At 38.9% G+C, this 23,321-nt stretch overlaps 1 protein-coding gene across 7 annotated transcripts in view; it reads left to right on the forward strand.

The window, feature by feature from the left end:
- DLG2 (discs large MAGUK scaffold protein 2) overlaps window positions 1–23,321 on the forward strand; it is a 1,227,261-nt gene that overhangs the window by 745,584 nt on the left and 458,356 nt on the right. For 6 of the 7 annotated variants that reach the window (XR_014294598.1, XM_082627349.1, XM_082627348.1 and 3 more), the window contains one exon: window positions 5,853–6,008. Coding sequence is in view for 6 of the 7 variants with exons in the window: in XM_082627349.1 (XP_082483475.1) it covers window positions 5,853–6,008 (156 nt within the window). In the remaining variant the exon portion in view is untranslated. Of the gene's footprint in view, window positions 1–5,852; window positions 6,009–23,321 lie in introns of those variants that run through there. The other variant, XM_082627354.1, reaches the window with a different exon arrangement.

Here is a 23,321-nt window from a genome sequence, read left to right on the forward strand (position 1 = left end):
AGCAAGATAAATGATTTGTTTATAAATTCACTTAGAGATTACACTAATCTCTAACTACCTTTCCCCCCTTCTGGGGGCATCCACAAAATGAAGAGAGCCAGTAGGTACCTTGGATTGGATTTCCATATTCATTACCTTCTGACCTAGGCTACTCTGGAGGTTTGCAATGGGATAAACAGGCCCTTTCAATTGTGTCTGGCTTTCCCTGTGACACTTCTTTGCTGCATACATTGGAAGTGATGGTGACATCTGTTCTTGCCACCCAGATCCCTGTGACAGCTCATAAATTGGTGTTTCTTGTCTCTCTGGCAGAGAGGTCACAGAGAATATAACTGCAGGGAAATACTAAGAATGCTGTCTGCCGGCATTAGGCTTTATGGAACTCAAGGCTGAGAAGCCTCTGAGGGGCCCCGAGCTTGTGGGGTGACTCTCACAGGAAGTGAGAGCAGGCATTGCTGTGGCCAGACTTGCACATATATGAAGCCCATCCCTCTGAGAGTTGATAAACTGTGCACACCAAGTATTTAAAGCTGTCAGTTCCTAGTATTGAAATAAAGAAGTAATCTGAGATCATTAAAAAAATTTTTTTAAAGAAAAAAACCTGTCAGTTCCTGACAATTTTGGAGTTTCTGTGCTTCTGTCATCTAACCTGTAGTTAATGATGGTCTAAAAATTTTAAACCTAGTTAGGCGATTCAGCATAACTTAGGGCTTCTTGAAAATGCCAGAAGTCTTTTTTCATTTCTCTCAGTGGAGAATGTTGATAAAAAAATATATATATATACCTATAGATATACATCTCTATCCATTCATTCAAAGAGACATTTCTAAAGTACCTACTATGTGCCATTTCCTATGTTCAGACAGTAGTAGTAGTTACTGGATATTTTACCGTGGCTGGTATAGTACGTAACACATAATAGAATTCTAGGACTGTAGTAAAGCTAGCAGGCAGAAACCTTCAAATGTGAACCCCATTTTTATGTCACGTAAAAGGAGATTCTCGCTGATATTTTTAATTTAGTTGTTTGGTTGCATGAGGACTTTGTCAGTGTTTCAAGAAGTCTTTGTCAAGCCTGTCAAGTGTTTTGTTATGTTTTGGTGTTTTTTCATCTACCCATCTTCTGAGATATCAAGTGTTCTCACAATCAAGAAAAGACACTGGATTTGATATGTCTACTCTTTAGCCAGTGACTATACAAAATAACATGCAAAAAAACAGAAAAGGAATCAAAGCTGAGTGATAGGTAAAAATAAGCCTGCAATATGAGTAGCTGTATCTCTTTTGATTGACTTTGATAAAACTTTGAATCAAGAGTAATTAAGCTTATGGGGCTTCCCTGGTGGCGCAGTGGTTGAGAGTCCACCTGCCGATGCAGGGGACGCGGGTTCGTGCCCCGGTCCGGGAGGGTCCCACGTGCCGCGGAGCGGCTGGGCCCGTGAGCCATGGCCGCTGAGCCTGCACGTCCGGAGCCTGTGCTCCGCAACGGGAGAGGCCACAACAGTGAGAGGCCCGCGTACCGCAAAAAAAAAAAAAAAAAAAAAAAAAGAGTAATTAAGCTTAGGCAAAGAATCAATCCACTGTGAAACAATCTGGAAGTGACTTTCTAAAATCCAATATGTTTAAGCCTGCCCCAAACACCAAATCTTCTAAATATGTGAGTTGTGAAATAATATTATGGTCATAAAATGGTTCCAAAAAATTTAGGTAAAAGGCTCACAAGTTCAGCACTGAACAGTGTGCTGGGCCTCATTTTTTTTTTTTTTATTTGTCTTGAATTTATTGTAGAGTTCAGAGACTAAAATGTTTTCCCTAATTTAGATGAGTACAATACAGGTAGGATTTTTTTTTTCTTAAGGTATGTATGTATTAGCCAGCTTTGATTCTGATAATTTGTCTCAAAATATAGTGCTACTAAGGTAAGACTAGAAGAAAATTGGTAACATCATTTTCTTGGTCTGTGGAGACAACATCAGACTGAGAAAATTGAATAAGCTCTTTAGGCAGAAAGTACAATGTTACTGAAATGACATCACCATGACAATGTTTTATGGCCTCAAGGAAGTCATTGATTCCTTTATTCTTAGACCCTGTGCTGGCAGTTTAGATCAGCTACCTTCTTTTTTTTAACATCTTTATTGGAGTATAATTGCTTTACACTGGTGTGTTAGTTTCTGCTTTATAACAAAGCACATCAGCTATACATATACATATATCCCCATATCTCCTCCCTCTTGTGTCTCCCTCCCACCCTCCCTATCCCACCCCTCTAGGTGGTCACAAAGCACTGAGCTGATCTCCCTGTGCTTTGCGGCTGCTTCCCACTAGCTGGCTATTTTATATTTGGTAGTGTATATATGTCCATGCCACTCTCTCATTTCGTCCCAGCTTACCCTTCCCCCTCCCCGTGTCCTCAAGTCCATTCTCTAGTAGGTCTGCGTCTTTATTCCTGTCCTGCCCCTAGGTTCTTCAGAACCATTTTTTTTTTTAGATTCCATATATATGTGTTAGCATACAGTATTTGTTTTTCTCTTTCTGACTTACTTCACTCTGTAAGACAGACTCTAGGTTCATCCACCTCACTACAAATAACTCAATTTCATTTCTTTTTATGGCTGAGTAATATTCCACTGTACATATGTGCCACATCTTCTTTATCCAATCATCTGTCGATGGACACTTCAGCTACCGTTTTATATATGTATTTTTTTAATAAAGATTCAGTGGGTTCTCTAAACAGCCAGGGGTTCTAAATTATATAGTCAGAAAATAACATTCTTTAAATTTTTCTCTGTACAAAGGAAGTGTTATTTGGACTTCTGATAGAGTTAAATGTATTAGTACTTTATGGTAGGCCCTATCTGTAATTATTTCTTTGTATTAGATGATCAGTCTTACATTTTGTAGGAGTATATCTGTTAATATTAAGTCTTATTTATATAACAAAAAAATTACACTCGCTTAAACAAGATAGTTTATTTTTATACAAAGAAGATATCCAGAGTAGGTAGTCCAGAGGTGGTATAGTATCACACCATGTCATCAGTGACACAAGCTCCACCATTATGCTCTACAATCTGTATTGTTTGCCTTCATTCTCAAGGTTGCTTCATGGTCCAGTGTGACTGTTGAAGCTCCAACCATCATATCTGGGTTCCAGGTAGAGGGAGGACATGGGATAGAATAAAATTGCAGGGGTCTCAGCTAAATTAGCTTCCCTTTAAGCAGCCATCTCAGGAGTCCCACAACCACATCCATCTACAAAGGCTGAGAAATAAAGTCTTTATTACAGGAAAAGTGCCCAATGAAAAAGTTGATATCTATTAATAAGAAAAAAGGATAAGAAATAAGAAATAGGAAAAATTAATGTTTGGGCAGCAATCCAGCCATCTCTGCCACAGTGGCTCTATTTCAGCATGGAAAAATTGGAGAATTATAGCAGGTCTCTTGTGATAACCTACCCAGAATAATTCCCATAGAGCTCATGCATGCCTCTTCATTTCTTATTTAATTCATATTTATGCAGCCTATTAATACAAAGCTTTTTCCAAGCTGAATTTTTGTGTAGACAACACATTTTAGGTACAAATAAGACTGTGATCTCCTAAGGCAACTTTAACCAGAATCATGAGTCTTTCTGTCTCTAAAACTATGGGAAATGTACATTAATCTTCATAAAGCTGATTATATCAACAAAGCAAAAACAGACCCCCTCCCCCCAAACAATAGTCAATCTATTTTAAAAGATGTGTTTCAGTGGCTAACTAAAAGTATCTTTCCTTTTACATTACTTCCCACAGTGTGAATTACTTATAAAAACTGATTTAAAAAAAAAACTTTTTAAGAATGATTTTGCAGCTGCCTTTTTTAAGGGCTGGTGTTTACCATTATAAATTATGTGTATGTAGAATTGATAAACAGAAATTTACAAGCTTACTAGATTTTTTTTAAAATGGAGCATTTATCTTCCCTATGGATAGATTCCCTAATGTAAGAAAAAAGTCTGGCTCTTTTATTTAAAAAACCTTTAATTCTTCTTGTAAATGTTACAGGGTTAGCCACTGGGATAGAACAAGCCAAAGTACTTCATTTTACCCCTGAGATAGTTATTCTGGAGGACAAAATAGGCCTCCGGATTCCTCCTACCTACTCCTCAGCCCTTCTACTGTGTTACACAAAATAAACAGATCAAGGAATCTCTTTCCACGGGGTGGAAAGCTTTGTGTTAGAGAAGAATCCAAGTCTCTAGACAGTATGTCTAAGCCATGATTGGCCACAGTAATATTATAAATTAGGTAGTTTGTTTTTAATGCTTTGTTTATCCTCCTTTCTTCCCTGTTCTCCATCCTCAGTCAGTTCAGGAAGCATTGACTGAGCACCTATTATACATTAGGGGCCATGTTGGGGGCTAGGGCTACAGAAACACAGACTGTGCCCTCACTGAGTTCACCACCTACGCTTCCTGTGCCTTTGTTCAGGCACGTGGCCACCACTTCCTGCCTCTGGTGTCTTGTGGCCCCTAGGGGTGCTATCTGCCTCCCCTGGGTATGACCTCATGGGTATCGCCTGGTTTCCTGACATGCTCCTTACCTTCCTGGCTAAGCCTACCCTTCCTGGGTCCATGGCCCAGACTGCCAGTAGTACTTCCTTTTAAGTTCCAATCTTTCCATTCTTACTTTAATGGAAAGGTATTGGTAGTAGTTTCAGACCATGTGTTTAAAAAGTGGGGAATAGAGTTGTGAAAAAAATTTTTTAATAACCAAGGACTTTGTTTTTACATGAATCTTTGACCAAAAATTGTAGAAAATTTTACCCAGTCATACTATGCATGTTTGTAAATAGCAGCTATAAAAATGTTGCTATTTTAGATAATGTTACAGTATCCCTAGAGGAATTCACTTAATAGAAATTTTACTAAAATGATTATCCTCTTTGTAGAAAACTTTCTGAAGTCAATTATTGGGGGACAAACTATGAATAAATATATGGAGGAACCACTCAGGTCATATAACCTATTAGATTCCTGGGTAAGGCCAACCCCCACAAGGCACCAAAAAAACAAAAACAAAAGCAATATAAATGTGGGAAGTTGTATTCATTTATTCATTCATACATGCAGTCAACAAATAGTTAATAGAATATGTACTGTGTGCCCCACTGTATTTTAAGTGGTTAACAAAATAAACGTAGTCTCTCTCCTCATAGAATTTATGGTGTAGTGAGAGTGACAATAAAAATTTAAAATAAACAAAAAAAATTATTTCATGCCGAGAAAAAATATTATGAAGTATGAATAGGTGCTGTGAAAAATAACAGGGTGTCCTGGCCAAAGTGGTCAGGGAAGGTCTCTGAAGTTCACATTTAAGATGAGATTCAACAAGGGGGGTAATTGGGGGTGTGTGTGTGTGATGAATTGGGAGATTTGGATTGACATGTATACACTAATATGTATAAAATGGATAACTAATAAGAACCTGCTGTATAAAAAATAAATAAAATTAAGAAAAGAAAAAAAAAAAGATGAGATTCAAGTTTAAGAAGGAGCCGTGTCAGAGAATCCCAAAGTCTGGCATTTCAGACTGGCTTATCCAAAAAGATATAGCATTTAAAGGATGATTATGACGCTACTGAGGTATCTGACACATGGATTTTAGTCATGGCACATGTCAGCCAAAGTTCTAATTCCTAAGCCGAGAACCTGTTTCCTAAAGAGACTCTTAACTCAGGCCTGATGAAGCCCATGGCATTGTTTGGGTTGTTCACTTTTGAGTATGGTGAAATGCTGCTAGTTGCACAGTTGTTTAGTGTGTGTGCTAACCATGCATCTCTTTGTCTGCCTCTTGTATCACCAGGCCTCCGGAACCTGTTTACAGCACTGTGAACAAACTGTGCGATAAGCCTGCTTCTCCCAGGCACTATTCCCCTGTTGAGTGTGACAAAAGCTTCCTTCTCTCAGCTCCCTACCCCCACTACCACCTAGGCCTGCTCCCTGACTCTGAGATGACCAGGTACTGCATGAACTTCCTCACTTCATCTTCTCGAATTGCATGTGCTTCCACAAGGATGAATGGGTAGAATTCACCTCTGCTCGCTGCTCTTGCACTCTACATCTTCCTCGGGGTGGAAAGATGTTCTGCTTCCTTGGGGCAATGGGAGAAATTAAGAACATTGACTTTTTTTTTCTAGTGTGATCACAGAGCACTTACACATGATCACATGATGCTCTAAATGTTCTTGATTCCCATGCATTTTTAATAAGGTATTATATTTTTCCAGAAGAATTAATTCTGAAATTTAATTAGCACTATTTTCCTCATACAGAAGGATGAAAGAGAACATTTATTGAATACATTTTTGATTAATACATTTTGAATAATAATACCGTGCTCCATGCATAACAGCCTAAGAAGTAGATACTATTACTGCCATTTAATATTTTAGCTAAATTTTTAAATTAATACCACCATTTAACTGACTCCTTGAGGTATTAAACAACTCATCCAAAACTACAGAACTAGTTGGTTCTAACTAACCACAAAGAACATAATCTTCACCTTTACAGTATGTTAACATCTGTTATCTTATTTAGTTAGTCCCATTTTATATAAGAAAACTGAAATTCAGAGAAGTTAAGGCAGTTCCCTCAGTATGATCTTGCCAATAACTGTGGAGTCCAGATTTGGTCTTAGAATGTTTTGAGTTTTTCCACAATTTGTAAACAAATTGTTCTAAGTCTAAAGGTTGGACATAATTCTGCATTATAATTCTAAAGCATATGTATGACAAATAATAAAACCTTATCTTCCTGTAGCAGCCAGTCAGAGAGAGAGAAGGAAAAAGAGAATACAATGTTCCATAAGGTAGTTCCAATTTAGTTTAAAGTGGGGAGATCTCAACTGTGATGTTTCTACATGTAATGGGGTGCTTATATTGTTATGTTTTCAGATAGAATATCTTCATATGTCTTCATAATATTATTAGGACTGAGAAAATACAGATTTTAGAGTGATTCATAGTGAAGAGGGTCTCCTTAGAACATCATCTCTGTCTTTGGAGATTTACAAAGAATAAGTTTAGAAGTCAATTATTTGCCTCTCTAGGGGAGTTAAATAACAAATTTTAAGTTATACCTAACATTTCTAGAAATAAATGAGAAACATATTTTTGGCTATGTAATCAGCTGAGGCATTTTCACTAATTTGCAACAGGTAAAGCCTAATAGCTTTGCTTGTTTTAAAATTCTTTATAAATATTAATTAAATCCTCCTATGCTTTTAACAAGTTATAAAAGCTTTTTCTTCGTACAGTGAACTATACAATTTTGAAGCTAAGAGGGCAAAGTCACCATAGCCATAGGGAAGTGAGAAGGAATGCACACACCTACAATAACGACTTTCTAGTAATTATGCATCTATAAATAGTCAGCTACATAAAGGCAGCTAACATTTATTGAGCTCTTCCTGTGTGCCAGGCGTGTTGTTAAGCACTTCTTACAAATTATTTCTCCTAACCCTGACAATCACCTTATGAGGTAGATGTTATCATTATCTTTGCTTTACAAATACAAAAATCGAGGCTTGAGAAGTTACCTGACATGCCCACGATCATCCACCGCTAAGTGACAGGAATGGGATTCAAACCCAGGTGACCATTAGCACCTGCATAGGCATAGGCATGACGGCCCAAACGTCTTTGCTTGCTGGAAAAATTCTCCACCCATTTCTCTTTGTCTTTCCTTTCTCTATTTTTATCCTGCCTGCTCATCTCCCTTTTCTGGCTCAGTGTCAATGAATCTTTTTTTTTTTTTTTTAACCCATGTTCTTTTTTGATGAACACAAAAATTACATTCCTTGCCTCCCACTGGGGATTGTGATGCATCCCTTCCTAAAAACTCACCAATACGTGGATGACAGAATCTACCTTTTGTATGGACCCACCAGATATGATTCTTCTCCATTTACTTTCTGTAATCTGTATTATGAAAACCACAGGGTTTTTTCCCCCAAATTTAAAAAAAAGATTACAGTATAATGTTGAACACGTGTTTTTCATATTACACACCCTCAGCAGTCCTGATATGTACCAGTCCCCACCCTCACCCTTCATCTTCCCTTTGGGAATTCTATTTTCTATTTATTCTCATTCTGTCCCCATCTTTTTCCCTATTCTTTCCTTTCCTTTTCCATACTTTTTCATATTTATTTCTAGAAAAAAGTCATACACACACAGACACACCGATTTTAGTGACATTGCCACCAATACACTGATACTGAAATTCTTGATTTCTCCCCCACTTTGTTCCCCTTCCACACTTGTCCAACTCAGTAAATGGCACATATATTTACTCCAGTGCCCAAGCCAAAACTTGAAAATCACACTTCGCACTTTGTTTGCCCTCACACCCATCATTCAGTCTATGTTCAAGTCCTGTTGATTCTACCTCTGAAATATATCTCAAATCTATTAATTCTCCTCTACTTCTTTTTCCAACGCTTTAATCCAAGCCTCCATCATCTTCCACCTATAATAGTCTCCTAATTGGTCTCACCCCTTCCACTTTTGTCCTCTTTTAGTCTCAGTGCAGCCAAAGTGATCTGTTAAAAATACAGATCAGATCTCTCTCTCTCCTTTGCATTAGGATAAAATGCAAAGTCATTAACATGGCATCCAGGCTGTGCATGATCAAGCCGCTGCCTGCCTCTTAAACATCTCATGTCACTCTTCCCTTGGCTGAACATACTGTTCACACCAGCCTTCCTTTTCTTCACAAAATGCACTGAATCTCTTCCTGTCTCAAGCGCTTCACATATGCTCATTCCTCAAACTGAAAAGCCCTTCCTACACTTTGCCTGATTAACTTCTGGTCATCTTAGGTCTAAGTTTAACCTGTACTTTCACAGAGAATCTCCTTGAAAAAGGAAATCAGGTCCTCTATTCTCTCTCTCTCTTTTTTCCCATATGACTCAAGCAATTTATGATTGTACATTTATGTGATTTTTAAACCAAATGCCTATCTCACACTCTGTGCTGCAAGGTCAATGAGTGAAACGCTGTCTATTTTGTTCACTGTTATATCCCTAACATTTAGCCCAGTGCTGGCACAGCAGGAGCTGAGAATTACTGAGTGCCTAATTAATGTGGAAATAAGATCTGAAGACAAGCAAACAGATACCTGTTTCAGGAACAGGTCATGGCTCAAGCTGTGCTTTACCCATTTTTTTACCTCCATGAATGAATGAATCCATGCATGGAAACAAATAACAATAGACTAGAACTAATTTTGTGTATTTCACTTTCACCTTCAATTTTCTTGACGGTCAGTGTCTACATTACAGATTGATTAGGTAGCTCTCAGCTCTTCATGAAGACTGGGCAATTCCTTTCAGAGATTATTTACTTCCTCTCCAATGGGAAATACCTCTCTGAGCAGATGTTTCTTGAAATACAGCCAGTAATTCAGGGGACAAGTTCAAAGATTCTAGTTCCATTTATAATACCATCACTTGCTTTTTCCACTGTGACCTTGAATAACTTAGAGAATATCAGAGGTAGGTGAGAACTGAGAGTTAGATAGACAAGCCCTTATCCAACTCTGTTAATGATGAGGAACCCGGGCTTCCCTGGTGGCGCAGTGATTGAGAATCTGCCTGCTAATGCAGGGGACACGGGTTTGAGCCCTGGTCTGGGAGGATCCCACATGCCGCGGAGCAACTAGGCCCGTGAGCCACAATTACTGAGCCTGCGCGTCTGGAGCCTTTGCTCCGCAATGAGAGAGGCCACAACAGTGAGAGGCCCGCACACCACGATGAAGAGTGGCCCCCACTTGCCACAACTAGAGATAACCCTCGCACAGAAACGAAGACCCAACACGCAAAAATAAATTAATTAATTAATAAACTCCTACCCCCATCATCTTCCAAAAAAAAAAAAAAAATGATGAGGAATCCAATCCATTGTCTTCATGGGTCCACGTCTTACTTCTACTCATGGTAAAAATAAAAGTATTTAGGGATCTTCTGCCCTACAAAGAATATTATAAGAAAATATCAATTCATTCGACCAAGATTTATCAAGCACTGACAAAGTGCAAAATATTATACTAAGGACAACTTTTTACAAATATGTAAATTGAAGAGGCCAACCAAAAATTTTGAAGAAATGCCTAACCTTTAAGTCGCAATATGTTAATATATATTTTTCAGGGCATTTGAGAAATTCCCACAGTCTATTTCAGAAGTATGCCCATATTGATATAGTAATTACAGTCTCAGATGATGATGTAAGCTAGTTCTGTGAAAGTTAGCCCGTGAACCACGCTTCCCTGTGTACCAGTTAATCTCTAATTAGCATTCAGAAAAATGGAGGCAAGTGAGCAAAAGCAAGGAGTCAGTCGTCTGTATTCTCTGCCTTTTGAATACCCAAGTTCTCAGCTCTTTGAACTGATAGCAAATATCCCGGGATGAATTAATTGTATACACAATTTACTTCTACAACATCATCTAAAAGAAAACAGAGAAGTTATAAGTTTTCCTTAGCAAAGCACTTTAAATTACTTGGCAAAGTGTCAGCTCCTAAGGCTGCAGATTATGTTTAGAGTGATTGACTTTTCAGATCTTGCAAAAGCAAGAAATGGGCAGAGCCTGGAATAAAACTAAAATTTGGAGCTCTATGAAAAACAAATGGGATTGCTGTGAGGCTCCTGCTTATCCAGTATATCTTTTTCCTTAAAAAAAAAAAAAAGAAAGAAAGATGTAGTTTTTGATGTTGTAATTGGTTTTTCTACTTTGGGAAAATGGTAAGTTATTCAGCTTTTAATATTCCTGGGGCAAGGAAAATCATATTCTTGCCTGTTTTCTCGACATACGGCATATTTTCATTTGTCCTTTTACATAATTGGGCAGAATTATTGTTTTGTCGTTGATAAACAGAGACTGAGATAAACCAGATGAAGGCTAATTAAAATATGTGGGCAGATTTTGGATACGAAATGGACTCTGAAGTATTAGGTGATCATAAAACATCTTTACTCCTTGAAGAGATGTATTCATGGGACTTCTACTAGGTCACCAGAGATTAACCTGGATGCTAGGGATTTAAAGATGAATAAGACATGGTCCTTCCCCTTAAGCAGTTCAACATGTAAATGAAGAATTCATTACTGTGCATTGTGATGTACATCTGCTAAAGGCCCTTGGTTTCTCCAGTGTACTTAGTCTCTAGGTAACTAAAAGCAGACTGTTATAAGAGGTACTACTGATGGGAGCAAACATGCTCTCATGTCTCAGAAGGGAAGCAAACATGCTTCCCTTCTGCGAAGGCGTGAACTTACACATATACACAGGAATCTTCCCCACTCACACCTTATGTTATTAATTCCTAGTCATTTAGAAGAATCATTCTTCCTGGGAAACTTAACCTTATCTTTTCATAGGTCCATCTGCTAGACTAGTTTCTAACAATTTTCTACAGGGCTCAGATTCCATGTCTATAATTCACTCCTTGTGTAGAAATCAAAGTTGGCAGCCTCAAGCCATTCCTAGTTTGGGAACACAGAGCAAGATCTTTCTCTTACAGGATTTCAGCCATATGGCAAAGTGATGGTGGCCTATCTTTGGCAAGCATTCTCTTATAAAATATTAGAAAATGTATCTATTAATGTTTTAACTGTCTCAAAGTCTATAAATCCAAAATCAAATATAACTTCTAGACATAATAATGCTATCATAAAAGTACATGTGAGTCTCTAAAGGTAAACAGAGGAGGAATCATCTAACTCAGCCTCTGCTTTTCTTAAAGTTTTCTCAAAGACACTGAGCTCATCAGTCAGATGAGGGAAGGAGTATGTTCCAAGTAAAAGGAGAAGCACAGAGTTAAGCCTCATGACGTCTAAAAGCACAGGGCACTCTGGAACAACCAGTAGTTCTGTGTGGCTAAGGGTTATTAGGTGGGTGATAAAGTAATTCAATTTGTGTTTTTAGAAAGATCACTCTGTCTGCTGTGTGAGAAGAGTTTGAAGACAGGGAGACTAGTTAGCATATCAAGTAGGGTTGAAATCATGAAGAACTAAACTGAAGCTATGGCGATGGAGAGATATAAATAGATACAGAATTAATTATCAAATAGATTGGGTGGTACTTAGTGATTGACTGATTCAAGGGGAAGACTTCTCTGGCTTGGAGTATTCATGAGATGGTGATTGCATCATCTCCCCTTGGAGACAGGGGGCACTGTTGTCCGCAATAAATATATTTAAACATAAAACTCTGTAGAGGGAAACTCAGTGGAAGGAAAGGGAGGCAAAGTATATGAGGAGGTCTCTTGTTTGAAATGAAGGCAACCTGATGTTGTAGAGGAGCCAGGGATTGTGTCCAGACAGTCTAGGTTTGAGGCCTTCTTTTGGGCATTCACTCACCAGAAAAGGGGGAAATTAATCATAGCTGTGCTATTCTCCTCTTAGGATTGTTGTGAGGATCCAGGGAAATGGAGCAAGTGAATTTTCGTCTAGGCACTACCTACATTAGTCATTATTAATTGTTTTCATATGCTTATTCTGTTTTAAAGCCTTGAGCTCATGCATATTTATTTTTGGTGTTATCACAAATCAGGTGAAGAATATTTACCAACACAGGTATATCCCCAGGGGCCAAAAGAAAGCTGTGGATGCTAATTTCTTCTGTCATTCTCAGTGGCAGCATCCTTGTCACCACAGGCTAAGTCATATATTTTCCCTTTTATTATTGCATTTATAGTCTCCCCGTAAAAGGTGGCATATTTCTAAAGCCACATGCGACTTCACGCACGTGTAATTTTCTTTTTTTTAATCTACTCACATAGCAGTATTTCTAACCCACAGTACCTTTTTAGGAAGGTAGACAAAATGACAGCTAGAGCACAGATTAGTAGCCAGGCACTTTCCGTATGCACCTTCTTGTTTCTAACAGTCCCGAAAATCCTGTAGAGGGTGAGTTTTGATATAGCAAACGGAAGAGCCAGGACTCCAGCCAGGGCTTTCCCACCGCCAGGCGCCTGCTCTCAGGGAGGCTTAATCCCTCTCGCACTCACCACGGCTTCTCACTCAGGCCCCCACGTATTATGTCCACAGTGCCACAAATCTGTGGATCCTGAAAGCAATTCAAGCCTTGTTCACACAACGTAATCTGGGAAATGCACCATTAAAAGAAGAAAGAAGATGCTTAACAAATCATTGACCTTCTTATGCTCTTAAAAGGCTGAGATAATCTGAAAGAGTTCTTCATTTCATTTTTAATTAAAACCAGGAGAGGAAACCCTCCGGGCACGGCTCCTAAAGCCCGACTCCTTCCAGAGTTTATGCAGCAGCTTCTTCTTCAAAGGCCTTCGCTGCCTTTTTGAAGTAGGTGATCACTAAGCCCAATTGGAATTAAGCAAACTAAGGGGAGATTAATGACTCCCACAAAGTCACAGAGGCGGCTCTTACCACATTCCATTTTACAGCCTCTCCTCTGTGCAGTGTGATATATGCAAGGATTCACACCGAAAGAAACACCCCTTGCTTTAAAAGTAATGCATTTTCTATGTAGATCCTTTTTAAAAAAACATGCCATTTACTGTTTCCCTTCACTTTTTTTCTTATATTAGGGAGGAGGTGTTCTTTCATTAAGATTTCAAGAACTTTTTTAGAAGCACATTTCAAATTACATCGTATAGTGTAAAGGAGGAAGGCAGGCCAGGGTACTTACCCTCTTCCTAAAACTCTCAATTACTCTTCACAACAACCCTAGTAGGTCCAGAGAGGGAGTCTCAGGAGAGCTGGGAAATGCACCCAGATTGATCTTATTCCAAAATTCCTGTCCTGAGACATTCAAATAACTCTGTGATGCAACAATCTAAATTGACTCGACTTGCTGATTTATTTATATTTACATCTTCATTGGAGTATAGTTGCTTTACAGTGGTGTGTTAGTTTCTGCTTTATAACAAAGTGAATCAGTTATACATATGCATATGTTCCCATATCTCTTCCCTCTTGCGTCTCCCTCCCTCCCACCCTCTCCATCCCACCCCTCTAGGTGGCGACTTGCTGTTTTTAAAAAGCCAGATTACTTATCTACCTGAGATGTTATGAATATTTTCCCTCAGTTTTAGTATATTCTTTTTGTTTTGGGAGCAATCTTTGTATCTACTTTAGTAAATCATTGTATTATTGGGCAGCAATAAGAAACTGAAGAATAAGCATAATTTCAAAAGCATTTCTTTATCGAGGCAAAGTAGCTGTGAGAAAATGCTATGCAAAATCACTATAGCAACAAATTATAGGAACTCAGAAAGAATCAAGACAGTAACATTAAACCATAACACCCACAGCATAGATACAAATTAAAACTGCTAAATGTACTGAGTGCTTTTATATGCCAGGCACTTTTCCAAACTTTTATATGTACTAACTAATTTTATCCTCTGGACAATCTCTGGGGTAGGTATGATTATTCCAATTTTATAGAAAATTATGGTACATATTTAACAAATGGAAACAATGGGGTAAGATTGTGGAAACAATATATCAGGACATACTTAGACTATTAATTTCATTAGAGCGAGGGTTTTGTTGTTTTATTTACTGTTGGATTCCCTGTGCCAAAAATGATTTCTGGCATGTAGTCCTAATAGTAAGTGACAATCACTGTCATTTATATAATCTTATTACCTGCCAGGCTGCACTTTATACAAATTAGCTCATTAATCCACACAGCAATCCAAGAAGGCACGTGTTGTTATCATTATCCCCATTTTGCAAGTGAAGAAACTGAGGTCTGGAGAGGTTAAGTGACCTAAGGTCACTTAGGATTAGGATAGGATTTGAATCTAGCAGGCTGGCACCAGAATCTGTTCTTTTCACATGTGCTCAATAAATATTTATTGAATGTTATTCTCATCACACATAATACTCCTCAAGCATTAAATTCTGAGAAAAAAAAGGATACATCACTTAACAATAGTCAAATTTTAATAGATAGGTGGATGGATAGATAATAAATATATGGGTAAGAATCTAGACTCTAGAATCAAAGTGTTAGGGTTTGAATCTTGCCTCCACAATTCCCTAATTATGTGAACTTGAGCAATTGACAACTACTCTGAGCTTCTGTATCCTCAATCTGTACAATAGCAATAATCGTGGTATCCAGTTCATGGGTTGCTGTAAGAATTTAATGAAGTGATACATAAAGTGTGAAGAGCAAGAGCAGTGCCTGATAAATATGAACTTCCCTGTTAATGTTAGCTATTTATATGTGTGTGTGTGTGTGTGTGTGTGTGTGTGTGTAAAATGACATATTATGACCCCCTAAGTAGATAACCTCAGACTGAGGTGGGAATGAATTTTTATTAAAGGACAATTACGAGAGGCTGTTTTCATTTCTAGCCTGATGGTGAGTCCAGTGAATTGTAAAAGGGAGACGAATGCTAGGGTTGGCAGTATAGGAGGAAGGGCTGTGCAAGACTGCTTGTATTTATACAGAGATCTAAGTATTTCAGAATGCAGAATTTTGTTTTCATTAAAGGATCAAAATTTACCTCTCAAAGCAGAGAAGGTAAGTCTTCCATTTCCACTCTTTAATTCAGTTCTGTAGACCTTAAGCTCATATGAAGTTTAAAGGATCCCTTGAACGGGGTTTTTAAAGTCAGCAGGGATGTGTGTTCCACACTGAATACTAAAACCTAAGATCACTATATTCCAGAGAAAGTGAGTACATTAGAAAGTAAAGAGGAATTTTATGGTTCGCTTTAAGTGGGGGGAGGGTATACTGGGCTTAGCTAACCCAGCTAGAGCTTTTGTCTAAATTTAAGAAATGCTCCCCTTCTGCACTGGGTCTTCGTTGCTGCGTGCGGGCTTTCCCTAGTTGCGGTGAGCGGAGGCTACTCTTCGTTGCAGTGCGCGGGCTTCTCATTGCGGTGGCTTCTCTTGTTGTGGAGCATGGACTGTAGGCACAGGGGCTTCAGTAGTTGTGGCGCAGGGGCTTAGTTGCTCCACAGCATGTGGGATCTTCCCGGACCAGAGATCAAAGCCGTGTCCCCTGCACTGGCAGGTGGACTCTTAACCACTGTACCACCAGGGAAGTCCCGAAATGCTCCCCTTCTGGACGAAGGACAAAATGTACCAGGGCCCCAGCGTGACATGTAAAAGGAGTTCAAATCCAGATCGGGTTTCAGCCCTAGCTCATTCCCTTGGTCAAGCGTTCTTGTGAACAACCTGCCTAACAGAATGGATTGGCCCAGACTGAGGACAGGGATGAGAATCTATTTCTCTTTATTATTTCCGTCTCTCTCAAATTTATTCTAATGTTCTGCTTCCTTTCTTATGCCTCTGGCATCATTACGAGGATATCACTCTGTCAACCCTATAGGTTTAAAAATAACTAGAGGCTAATACAAGTTCAGAGATGGAAGACACCCTAGAAACAATTTAGTCAAACTTGACATGCTCCAGATGAGGAAACTGCCACTCAGCCCACAAATATGTATTAAATGCCTATTATATGGTTAGTACTTCTGGGGATACACAGTCCAGGCATGGTCAAACACTAGTCTCAGGAGGTTTAGGGACCACTGGGCCCAGAGGGTTTATTTTGTGGATATAATTGACAGCCATTGGTAATGTAAAAAAAAATTATTACAGGTTGTATTTTTGAAATATATGTGAATTTTACTTAGCTTTCAGCCTTATTTATTTTGGATCCATTCTGATTTCTCCTAGATACTATATTTATAGGTTTGTGTTCATCGGTTTCTAGGCATTCAGACCTTTTTCGTGTGAAATCTGAAGGTCAAGTGACAGATCAGATTTCCTTCCAGCTCTCCCCACTCTCACATGATAAGCTACTGGATAAATTCTTACTGTCTTGCTAGCACTGGAATCTGTGTTCCTTGTAGGGGGGCCTTAGGCTACACTGGGCATGAGGAAAGGGGCTGTGAGTAAAAACAAAAGTTTCTGACCAGATGTCCACCAGTATAATTGCTAGAATTCTGAGACTCTCCCTTCCTTCTTTGCAGGGCCCTTGGTGACTCATGCGTTGTCCTGAACAACCATTTCCACACTCTTACAAGGCAACCTTTCCCACTGTTTCCCCATAGGATGCCCCTCACTTATAACAAATCACTTAGTCTTCTCACCTTTGTCACTGTCCCAACCCCTTAGAATGATGTCATTTCAGATGTACATCTACTTTTCCACTGCTGTCCGCACTGGCACTCCACACCAAGGCCAGACTTCTAGGAGCTGGACAATGTCTGGCAGGGGCGAGATGAGAAGCGTTTCATTTCTACCCTGTACCGGTGCTCCACAACTGGGCATCTTGTGTTACGATACTGAGATCCACGCTTCTGCCTCTTGACAGGTACCACGTGGGACCTCTTGTCACCTGGGGCTTTTGCCCTCAAGCAGGGACTGTTGTCTTCCCTGTTTTTCTTGCTATCTTCCATAGCAGCTCTGTTTCTGTCCCAGCCAGATTCCTTGTCCTGATTTTCATGTTGGAGCCTTTTCCTCTGGGATCCTTGTGACCCATAAAAACAGCCTCTAATCCAGACTCTTTCCCAGCAGAGAAACAAAAAGACAGACAGACTTTTCTTTGTTGAGCAACTTTAATATTCATTTTCCAGAGCATCAATCCTTTCTCAGAAGATGATCTACTTTTTAAAACCCTGAAGTTAAAAGAAATTACAACAGGAGGGATGGGGATAGTGACTGTGGGAAATCAGGTTGGGGTGGGTGGATGTCTTGTCCAATGATGCTTCAGGCAGCCACTGGTATCCAATTGGTCAAGAGTTCCTAGTAATCTTTGGTCAAAGACTTCCTATAAATCACAGCTCCACAATGCAAGTTGCCTTTCCTGAATCCTCATCTGGACATGTAGTGTTGGTTTCTTCTCTCCCTTCTCTCTAAAAGGCCTCCTAATGTATCGCATGTTCTTGCTGTACCCCTCAATGAGACCTCTCTCATGGAATGTCACGAGACCCCCCCCTCTGTTTCCTTAGGTCAGCAAGTGGAAATTGACACTTGCTGAATTCACTCAAGATTCAGGCTCTTTCTAACCCCACGTCTGCCATCTTAAGTTGTCACAATATTTAGACCCTTCCTTTTTTCTTTTTAGGTCCAAAGTTAGCTACTGAGGGAGCTGGCAAACAATCTTTAGTTCTTCATGCACTTCCATCCCATAATACCCAGGGGAATAGTGAACGTCAAGAACCAACCAAGTCTATTTGCAGATTTTCCACTAGTAATAATTCTGTATAAATGAAAACAGGGTGACTCTCTGTCACCTCTTTATGGGTAGGAACAATGCTATGTGTTGTCCATGTGACACATGAGCACATAGTGACACTCAATGGAATGACAAATGGTAGGTGTCCACCTGAAACACTGACTCACAGCCCAAAGGGTGGGTTTACATTTAGTGGAAGCTCTTCTCCTGGCTGAAGGCAATGCATGGAAGAGTAGGTATTTAAGAGGAATCCTTCTCTCTGGGCCATAGTTCACTCTTATTATCTTGGGAGAAGGTGATACATACTGTTTTCCCTGAGATTTCTGAGTTAGGCCACAGAAACAGATATTCTTCATCCTATGTATCTACTGGGCATTGTAACAGGTGATGTCTACTTTTTGTTAAAGTCTGTTTTATTTGTATTCTACATGTGTCAATGCCGGATGCTCTGGAGAAGTCATGTCATACGTGGATTCCTCCAACATGTCTTAGAGGGTTAGGTCATTGTAATGTGCGCTGCTAGGATTTCAAAGGTGGGATCAAGGTCCAGAGCAAGCAAACCTCTCAGCAACTCTGACTGACACTGTGAAGGGTAATAGAACAAAAATCAATTCAACAAACTTAGAAGATTGAAAAGGGACAGATTAAGACATGCAAAAGGACTTTATTTGCAGCACCAGTCACTCTGCAAGTTTGCTCAGCATGCTAAGTAAATGTCAGTGCTTGGCAAGGTGAGGGTAATTGCCATTCCCTTTCTCTAATGTTCATTCTACAAAGAAAAAGTTCTTTATAGTTCCAACTATAAAGGAAAAGGAACAGAAAGAAATACGTGTTGCAAATAAGCCTAAAGCTAATAGTATATCCTGAGGGCCCCAAGTATCATTTAATCAGAGAATGCTTGATCAGAAAGGGTTAGAGAAGATTGCATCCCAACACTTTTTTTTTAATTGAGAAAATAAGTCCAGCAAAATTAAGAAACTTAACCAAGATCACACAGTCACAGGACTGTGGCAGATATAGGACTGGGGTCAGAGATGTCAGGTGCCAGTGCTTTTTCTCCCATGCCTGTTAGTAATTTAAACTAAGCACAATCTTTTAGAATGTTTCATGATAAGGTTACATATCATAGACCAAGCCTGGAAGGAAACAGAACTGTTACTTCAGGATAGTAGTGTTTACCTCAGATGAGTATGATTTGAGGAGGGAAAAACTTATCTTTTACTTTATACAATTTTTAATTATTTTAATTGTTTATAATACATATGTTTAAGTTTTGTTAGTAAAAACTAAATTTAAGAATCCCCCATTTAGATTCAGCAATTCCTCTGGTAGACCCAAACCCAAGAGAAATGAAAATATATCTCCATACAAGATGTATACAAATGTTCATAGTAGCATTATTCATAATAGCCAAAAGGTGGAAATAATCCAAGTATCCATCAACTGATGAATGGATAAATAGCATGTGGTATATCCATACTACGTAATATTACTCAGCCAGGAAAAGGAATGAAGTATTAATACATGCTACAGCATGTAAGAACCTTGAAAAACATGCTGAGTGAAAAAAGCCAGTCACCAAGGACCACATATTGTATGATTCCATTTATATGAAGTGTCCGCAATAGGCAAATCTATAGAGTCAGAAAGTAAATTAGTGAATGCCTAGGGCTAGATAGGGAGGTGGTGGGAATTGAGAGTGATTGATGATGGGCATGGGATTCCTTCGGAGGGGCTATGAAAATCTTTTAAAATTAGATTTTAATGATGATTGCACAACTCTTAACATACTAAAAGCTATAGCAACAAAGCTAAGATTATGTCATTATGACATAAAATATTCAGATAAAAATAATTTAAAAAACTGATTTAAAAGCCTAGATGATTTTTCTACTCTCTGACAGATTATTCAAATAGTTAATTATTCAGAGGATTTAGAGATCTTCAGATTTTCGTATTTTTAATAAGACTATAGCTCTCATTCACTAAGTACCAACTTTTTGTTAGGTGTTCTACAAACATAATCACTACTCCTCACAATACATCTATAAAGTAGAATATTTATCCTTACTTTACTGATAAAACTAATAGCTGGCAGAGCTGTGCTTTAAATCCAGCTCCATTTGCTTTTATTATACAACAATCACCATCCCATTATATAAAAATAATCCTTAAAACTCTCCTTCCCAAATAGAAAAATTGTCTACACTCTCTCCCTTCCTTTTATCCTGTTCACTCTTCAGAGCCACCCTGAGCTCTCCACTGAAATTGTTTTCACCAAAGTCACCAAGAGTCTTTGCTCCTAAATTCAGTGGAAACTTCTTAGTCCTTATCAAATTTTATCTTTCTGTACACTTGCCTCTGTTGCTTGCACCTTCCTGAAATCTTTTTTATTTTTAACTTCCATAATCCCTCTTCTAGGCTCATGATCCTCCTTGCAACTTCGACTTTCTCTTCCCCATCTCCTTAGACATCTCCTCTTCTCCTCATCCCTTTTGTCCATTTCACTCAGTGATGCCTTCTCTTTCTCCTCTGCACACCCTCCCTAGTAGAAGGCATACAGGTTTGGTTCCCAGCTATGTGCTTATGTCTCCCATCTCTATATCTGCAACCAGATCTTTCCTTGACTCCAGACTCATACATGTAGATTCCTACTGGACATCTTTCCTCAAATGCCCTAAGACACATCAGAAAGCACACTCATCATCTTACACGGTTATATCCACTGTCTTAATGACCAATAATAGTATGGTTTAGTATTTAGGAGCATGTGCTTGGGTTCAAATTCCAGCTCTACTTCTTAGTACCTGTGTGATCTCTCTGTGCCTTCATTTCCTTATCCATAATATGGAAATAATAAAGGTATCCATCTCACAGAGTCTTTATGAGGATTGAACTTATATGTGAAAAATGCCTGCCACACAGTAAGCTTAGTACTTCTATGTACTAGTTATATACAGGTTATGACACTAAGACGTTTTCCTGGATTCCTTCTACTGTTTCACCTTAAGTTGATATCTAAGTGTCCTACCAATCCATATGTCTTTAACATCTCTGGAATAATTCCTCTGCAGTCTTTCCACATTATATCCACCCTAGATTCGGCTAGAACCATTGCCCATCTGAAACACTTACCAACTGCTCTCCACCAAAAGCTCTACGTACCTTCAATTCATTCTTCACATTATAGCACACATATGCATCTGATCTAAAATACGCATCTAAAATACGCATCTGATTTTGTCTCTGCCCTAACTAATCCTCTGCCCTCCCGCCATCACCTGCCTTTCATTCAAAGCAGTTCTCCTTGTAGTTCCCAGGGAAAAACACTGTGTCCCTTACTTACAAGTTTTTGCTCCTGCGTCTCCCATTCTTAAATGCCTCCTCTCTAAACAAGTAGACATAGTCCATCTCAGTGCCAGCCCTCACTCACAGATCTCTTCACCTAGGTAACTGCTAGTTAGCCCAGGTAGTGTGACTTCTGGGGTACCACTAGAAACCGCTCCCTGATGCTTTCAGCCTGGGAGGGGTGCCCTCGTCCATCCTTCTAAAGTTATAGAACTTAGCCTACTGTATTATTATTGTTATTTGATTGCCTTATCTATCTCATCAACTACACTGAACCTCTTGAGCTTGGGAACTGTGTTTTAATCATTTCCTCTATCCCTGGTGCCCAGCAATGTACCTGGCAAATATTAATGATTTTTTAAAAGACAAAAAGAATTATTTAAATTATTATAAATTTATTTATTCCAATAAATATGTCGTGACCTCTATACTTAGTGAGCCTGTGACAGACACTGTGCTCTGCACTGGGAGTACAAAGACAAATCAGATGTAGCCCTTTCCCAAGGGACTCATTCTAATAGAAGAGACCATAGCAGAAGGAAAACAATTAGAATCCCATAGAATAGGTGCTGTAATAGAGGGCATGTGCTGAGAGGATATCAAGAAGGAATTTATTAGCATGATTAAAATGGGAGAGAAGTTACGGAATGTACACACACACACACATACACATAGTGATGCTCAGAAGTCTGCAAGATATTAACTAATGGGGGTCAGTGATTACACTTAATTTGAAATGAAATAGAGAGGTCTTTCTTGAATATAACCATAGCCCTCCCTATCTTAGTCTTTCCACTATTTAAATTGCCTTGTTAAGCTATACCCCAACCATTGATAAAGCCACAGACATACTATAAAACATTCTATTCCACATAATTCCAGCACTTCTGGGTGTGCTTTAAGTCAGTGTTTTCCCAAATTCAAGTTCATAGACTGGTGATGGTTCACAGCCTAACTTCTACTGGTCTGGGGCAAAATGAAGGAAAAGAAGGACTTTGCAAGATACATACATCAATGTTAGATTTCCCTCTGTCCTTCCTTAGGAAGAATCCTTCCTGAGATTATGATCTCCTTCTAACTCCGGTGTCAAATATATTTTATTTTATGAAATTATGGTGATAATAGATAGTAGCTATTGTATTCATAGCCTTAATTTGAAAAATTAAGAGGTGGTTTTGTCTCCAGAATTGTGTATTTAAATTGCTCTTGTCACTGTGTGCTGTTGACACAGCTCCCAAACACCCACCCTCTCAAATCAGGGAGCACTCTCTTTGTTGTGCCTTTGTTCAGTACTCCCATCCACAACCTCTGGTAAGCACTGTGTTTGGACATCTGGTTGGTTCTGGCCTACAGTTTTGACTGTGGACTCTGCCTTTCCAAAAGCCCTTAGAGCTAGGCTTTGTAGTCCATAAGCCAGACACACTGAATGCCTAAATAAGATAGATCTTAAATACAACAACTCAGTCATAAATCTGGTAATTGCTGTACATATAAGTCATCATCAATAATGTTACTTTAATATACCTTTTTGGGTTTTGTGATATGTCATTTACAACTTTTCACATCTCTCAGTTTAACAAAGTAAAATTCACACAGTTAGGGACTTCCCTGGTGGTCCAGTGGTTAAGACTCCACGCTTCCACTGCAGGGGGTGTGGGTTCAATCCCTGGTCAGGGAACTATGATCCCACATGCCATGTGGCATGGCCAAAAAGAAAAAAGAAAAAACAAATTCACA

This window comes from Mesoplodon mirus (genome assembly GCF_964341445.2).
Source record: "Mesoplodon mirus genome assembly, chromosome: 7".
In the NCBI taxonomy this organism is placed as follows: Eukaryota; Metazoa; Chordata; class Mammalia; order Artiodactyla; family Ziphiidae; genus Mesoplodon; species Mesoplodon mirus.